The 6,673-nt window shown below is 41.2% G+C and overlaps 1 protein-coding gene across 1 annotated transcript in view; it reads right to left on the bottom strand.

Annotated features, from left to right (window-relative positions):
- The window catches only part of LOC101855885 (coiled-coil domain-containing protein 180), a gene marked incomplete at its 3' end in the record, with an annotated part of 118,090 nt that overhangs the window by 11,119 nt on the left and 100,298 nt on the right, over positions 1 to 6,673 (bottom strand). Inside the window, 1 exon segment of the mRNA XM_013085566.2 lies at positions 6,085 to 6,203. Coding sequence (XP_012941020.2) covers positions 6,085 to 6,203 — 119 coding nt within the window.

Here is a 6,673-nt window from a genome sequence, read left to right on the forward strand (position 1 = left end):
ATATATATGATTGCACCCTGCATCTCAAAGACGTGGGAGTCTCTAAGTCTAAGTAATATTTCACTACCTCAGAATTACAACGTTCTGTCTGAATTCTGATCGGCCCTTTTGAGGTACTACAACCATGAGGTCAGAAGCCAAAGGTACTATCTGCTCTATTAAAATCGTAAGATTATTCGAAGTCGCTATCAAGATATTGTTTTAATGCTTTTGAAAACGCTTGACAAGTGAAACTCAGAAATTTTCACGTCAAATTATTCAAAACAAGGTACTGAACAAATAGAACGTTGTTGTTCTAGACTAGCGAATTGTATATCGGTACCAGAAAACCTTTCACATGGGTTATAGTTTTCACATAAAGGTGAGCACACACATTCAGATTCAGGATATCTTTCTGGGTAATTTGCCCTTTGTTTCGTACTAATATCTTCAACAATTGAAAAATTGTGACCATTTGAATGATGGGGAAAATATTATGACAGAAAAATGGCGTTTAATTATGTGTCAAGGAATTCAATTATTATCCAATCAAATATACATTTTATGGCTATTTTAGATTATTTGGAATTCACAAGTAGGATTCCCGGGTAAAAGTGCACATCATGAAAAACAATGGATGAAAAAAGCAAAAAAATATGATACTTTTGTGGCACATTTACTAACAAAAGCAATCTAAAATAGTTCCGTGAGTGCAAATCTGATGGAGAATACCATTTGTAAGATTTAGGGTAGGGTCAGGAAAACGTAATAAACATTTTTATATACCAACTATCAGATAACACAGAACACTGCCTCTTTCATCGAGGCCTGGACAGCCATCTTAAGGCTGTCATCCGTTACTGCCATAAACATTTGCCAACAATCGTCTGTCAAATACAAACGTAGCTTTCTCAAACACGAATTGTAGATTCATTCTTTATTTCAAGTTACATTACATTATAAACATGAACCCCAAAAATATATTTCAATAAAACAGACAGGCTTTTAAAGGAGAGCGTCTTACAAAAAGGTGTTGAGAAAACACCGCCGAAAGCCCCCACACACACACTAAAGAGGAGCCAGATCCGCAACATCAGCATCAAAGGTTCATAAAACCGGTTTCTTTCCATTTAACATTATTTTCTTTGGAACACGTTAACGTTTTTAACAAATGTGCAACTCCTGCACAATCATACCGACACAAAACCACACACTCTCACACACACACACACACACACACACACACACACACACACACACACACACACAGCGATGGACCGTGACAGAGAAAGAAGAAGGCACAAGAGAAATAAGCATGAGCGCACAGCAAACACATCAAAGTCTCCACAGCAAAAGGTTATATAGCACCTTAACCGGACCGCGTAGACCATTACATGGAACAGACGGATCGAGAGGACACACATCGATGGACAAATGGCTAACCCAGATTTACAAAGTTCTATCTGCTCACTGACTAGTTTTAAGAAACCTGACGTTAAAAATATTGCGTTTCACATGGGAAGCTTTTTCTACAATAATTCTTTGAATATCTTACTAACGACTCTAAATAATCTGAGGATGTTGATAGAGCTCATAGAACATTTGGTATTTGACATCATGGTCTTAATAACTCAAAACAGCCCCAAAATTTCAGATAAAACGTTGTGATTCTGAGGTAACGAAATAGGAAAGCAGTTATATGCGAGGGGCAAGATTCCGCGAGCAGAATGGGAAAGGAAAATGGGTGGAAAATAACAAACGGCTCATGGTAGGGCACTAATTCAGTTTTCGGAAAAAAAGATATTTTATTTTCGCACATCGAGGACGATCAAACGTACCCAAAAAAAAATAGCCCCGTCCGAATAAAAGGGATTTGTACTTGGTGTCTCGATCGACACGTCTCATTATAATACCTACAATATCAGGGCAGATGAAACATCGCATGAGCGAAAGAGAACAGTTCAGGGATAACATAACTGAAAACAGAAGTCACCCCCCCCCCTTCCCCTTCACCACTTTCCAAACCTCTACCTCGACCCCCCCCCCCCCCCCCTCAATTCACTACTTCTGTGCTATGAGCCAGAGTGGAAATACACAATTTCTTGTCAAGGCGGATGGCAAAAGCAGACCGTCATACTGGCCTAGCTGCTACGGGCGTGAGGCAACCATCGAGTAGGGTCTATGGCGTTCTTGGCCCAGGGACTCAAACCCTAGTGAGCTGGGACTGCGAGGCTCCAGTGGCACCCCTTTCTTAGGCAGTTTGTCCTTCAATACGGTGTCATTCTGACAAGAACCTAAACATAGATACTAATTTGATCGTCTTTTCTTTATCTTGCCATCAGATACATAGTACCTAGGCGAGAGAGTGAGTCTGACGTTTATGCAGTTCTTTCTCACTTTAACCAAACCTTTTGCAAAGGTCAGGCATCTCGCTACCTCAGAATTACACAGTTCTGTCTGAAATTTTTGGCCGTTTTGAGTTACCAAGACCATGGGGTCAGAAATCAAATTCTTCATCTGCTCTATCAAAATCGTACGATTACTAGGAGTCGTTATAAGGATACTCATAGAATTGCATTCGAAAAAGTTTGAAACATTGTAAAACTCTAAATCTTTTACAAGACACTTCTCAAAAAATAGAAACTGAGCAGATAAAACTTAGCAATTCTGAAGTACCCATCGGTCCAACAGACATCGGTGAAATAGTAGTACCATCGACTCATTGAAGACGCACACTTCGGTCATTCGACGCGCTGATTTGAGAGAAGCATGACTCGAAGTACAGATTTGTCAGTTCAGTTTCATTTACCTGGAACCCAAAAAAGGCAGGCGCAGGCAACAACATGCATGCTACAAAATATGCAAATTCATCTCTCAGATTTGTGTACAACGGTACAAAATGAAACGTAACATTTGACCTCTGCTGGTCGCATGTTATGTCCGCTACGTGTTTGAAGAGTTCATCAAAGTGTGATGGTATCCAGAACTGTGCCGGCCACACACCGACAACTCGCTACCCTAGAATTATCAAGTTCTTTCTGCTCCGTACCCAGTTATGAGAAAGTTGACGTACAAAATTTGAGCTTCACAACACGTCAAGCTTTTTCGAGTGCAATTCTTGAACTATCTTGATGAAGACCTCGAATAATCTTACGATTTTGATAGAGCAGATAGAACATTTGGTTTCTGGCCTCGTGGTCTTTATATGAACTCTAAAAGGCTAAAAATGTCAGATAGAACTTTGTGAATCTAAGGTAACGAACTGGAAGTTCTATAAACGAATTAATAACGGTTCTGAATCTGCGGAATTTTGAGCGTAGGTTCAGAGGCATTGTCCTCAAAGGTTAAGTCTCGGTTCTTTGAAGCCATTCACAGAAACACTACGAAAATATTCTTTGTCCAAGATCTTATAACTATGCTAGTGCTTTAGTCGGTAAAATTGCAGCCTGCACTGTATATTTCCCAATGAGCTGAGATGGTTTCAGAATGCCATCAGGTCTGGTTGGGCGGGGCGGGGGGGGTGTGTCTTTTTTGCGAACATGTTTGCAGCTAGGCAACTAAAGACAAGTTTGGTTTCGTTCTAGTTTTAGTAAGCGTTTAACTGCACTTGCAACACAATTAGCTCATATAATATGTGCTGAGGATTAGAGGTGCTACAAGAAAGAAACAAACACAAAAAGGAAGGAGGAGATTAAGGACGATAGGTCTTTGATAGGAAAGAAGGAAAAAACCACTTCAGAGAACCCGCCAACCACCTACGAAGCGTTTGGTGAGACATAAGCTGATGATAGTAGCGTGCGGACACAATAATTGATGAAATATAATCAAAATCTGTGGTAAAAACTTCGCCACCAGAGTGGAGTGGGGAGAACACAAGCGGCACCGGTGCTGAACGCTGAACTCTGAACTCTGAACTCTGAACTTACACATGACAGAACCGGACCTCTGCAAAACGCTGATTCTTCGGCCTTCATGGTGGGACAAACAAGTGATAGGTAAACACTTAAGGTCGCTACAGTAACGCTATGACATAATAAAAAGTTTCTAAAATACAAATCAGGCCGTTAGGCTGCCACCCCAGCAAATTTTAAAATTTAAAATTTGAAAACCAGACCAAAACATAGTGTGAAATTAAAAAAGGACATAAAGGTATGTTCCAGCGAGTATTAATTGAAATGCATCAACTTTGGTGGAATGAACATTTATCGAATATCAAATGAATGAAGAAAAATTTTGTCTCTGCAATGAACATCATTGTTTTACTATATTTCCAAACAGATTGGAAAGAGCAGTCACAATCCTTCTCACACCTGTAAAGTAGTAAGACAGAGATATACCCTTGCACCTTCCTTTATTCAAAACATATTGGCGATGTCTCTCCTTTTAAGCACACCAAGGAAATCAAGATCTGAAAGAAGGGACGCACTTGGAAAATCTACTTCCTCTAAGACTACCGGCCAGGCAAAGCTGTATCAAAAGTACTGGTCTAATTATGATCGTCTGTCAAGACGCAAAAGGCCTACGTTGGAGTAAAATTAAACAGTACAAAGGCACAAAAAATGCTATTCAGAGCTAGGGAAAAGGACAGACAACAATAACAAAACAGGGATATTATAAAGAAGCACCTTTAACTACCAAAGGAACCCTCCATTACCCCTCAGGTTCGTGGAGACGAAGTCGGAGAAAGGTAAAACTTTGGCGGATTTTGAGGATTTTAAAAGACATTACAGATACCCCCTCTCAAACACAACTAGGCCACTTGGAAGAACGTGGACAGCTCAAAGCCGCTTGTACGCCTCACAGACAAACAGTGAAAATTGATTTATAATATTAGTTTACGCATTCTATTAAACGAAAAGAAGGAGACAACAAAAGCTACAGCAAGTGTGATCTACCACATGCGTGACGTTACAGAGAGTGCTTCTGTTAACTCTACTGGTACAACATTCCGTTGGGAATTTATTTAAAAACCCTTCCTATAACTGAACATAAATGTAAGTGCATGGGTTTAACAGCCCTATCAAAAGGCAGGAACTCCGAATTTAACTTTCGGCTCCAATAGGACCGAGGTGAACAGGCTGAAAGCCCTGAAAACCCCACAAGACGATACGTTCGTTGCTCTCTGGGCCCTACCAATAAAAAAAAATACGCTGGCTGGTGCACACCATGGATGCGCAACAGAAGGAAAAAACAGTAATCTCTCTTTATCGAGTGTGCACACAACTTCTCCTTTCTTGCCCTTCATTCGGTTCCAAATAGGGTGAAATGGTTCGTTCCATGGTGAACCAGAATTACGTCACAAAGAATTCTCCGTCTTGGATATTATAATACAAGTCTAATGTTGCAACACGATGGAATCAGGCGCTCGGCAATTTTTGGCGTTAATGGAGTAATTTGTATAATCTTACAGTTTGTTCATTTGCCTTGCTGTTTAATTTTAAAATACCCATCTTTCCTGAAGTCAAGATATTTGCCATTCAAAGAGGTTGGGGTCGCCTCGTGTTAGAGGCAAAACTTGCGAGGAAATGACAGCCGCGACTTTCAAAGCTGAAGTCTCCTTGGTAACTTCAAATTTACAGTTTATGTGCCTTTAATCACATGTTTTTTGTAAACCCAAGCAGAAAGGTGTATTCAAGTTGACATATAAGGTGTTGAGCCCAAAACGAAGTAAAAAGTGACAAAATTGCCAAGCAGGAGGGGCAAATAGCGATGTTTCGCCATATCATTATTTGAAAAAGAGCCTGACTTCACAACGATGACTCACATTGGTTCCAAAATGTAAAATCAAATAGGTGTGCTCCATCATAGTGAGCAGTAATTACGTCCAAGCGCACAGTCTGGGATATTGTAACACAGGTCTGTGATGGAGTGCTCTATGGTGAACCGGAGTTACGTTAGAGTGCACTGTCTAGGATATTACCATCATACAACAGCAAGTCTACCAGCTGATGATGGAGACAATCAGCCTGCCCACACACAAATGTACCCTTATGAAGAGGGGCGAGGAAGCATGGAGCACCTCGTCTTCCTAAGATCCCAGTTGTACATTCAAGTATTCATGTATTCAAACAACAAGTCTGTAGTAAGCGCTCACCAGTGGTAGGCCCCTGGGACACGGCCGTGGTGCTGGGCCCAGATTTCAGACAATTGAGGTACTCGCTGCGGTTCACGAACGCTTCGAAAATGGCGGGGAGAGAGTCGTTCAGTTGGGTCGCCGTGATTTGCTGGGGGAGGGGGGAAAGGGGCGGGGAGGGCGGAGGGAGGAGGGGGGAAATAGAACACAATGAATATCAAAGTTTTTGTTTATTAAGTAGTTCTTGGTAAGAGTTTTAAGCCACCTGTGCTTACTTTTACTTTTTCATCCTCTGCTGAATTTAAGCGTCGAGAGGAGATGCAGTTTTCTGGGCTATGGTAAGCCAGCTCCGCAGCTCTTTCAATTGAGATACTATGATTTCTCAAGGGGTTTTTGACACCCTCAATTCACCTTTTATGTGGCCTTCCTCTTCCTTTATAGCCAGAGTGCTTGCTGTTAGAGGCTCTCGAGCAGGCTGGCTCGTGATTTTGTAGGTGTTATCGACTGCTCAGTGCAAGACTCCGCTATACGCCATTTAGAAAAGTGAGGAAATGCTTTTCAATCAAATTTCAATTAATTGAATTAAAAATAGAGCAGGATACTGGGGGGGGGGGGGGCCCC

This window comes from Aplysia californica, unplaced genomic scaffold (genome assembly GCF_000002075.1).
Source record: "Aplysia californica isolate F4 #8 unplaced genomic scaffold, AplCal3.0 scaffold00387, whole genome shotgun sequence".
NCBI classification, from domain to species: Eukaryota; Metazoa; Mollusca; class Gastropoda; order Aplysiida; family Aplysiidae; genus Aplysia; species Aplysia californica.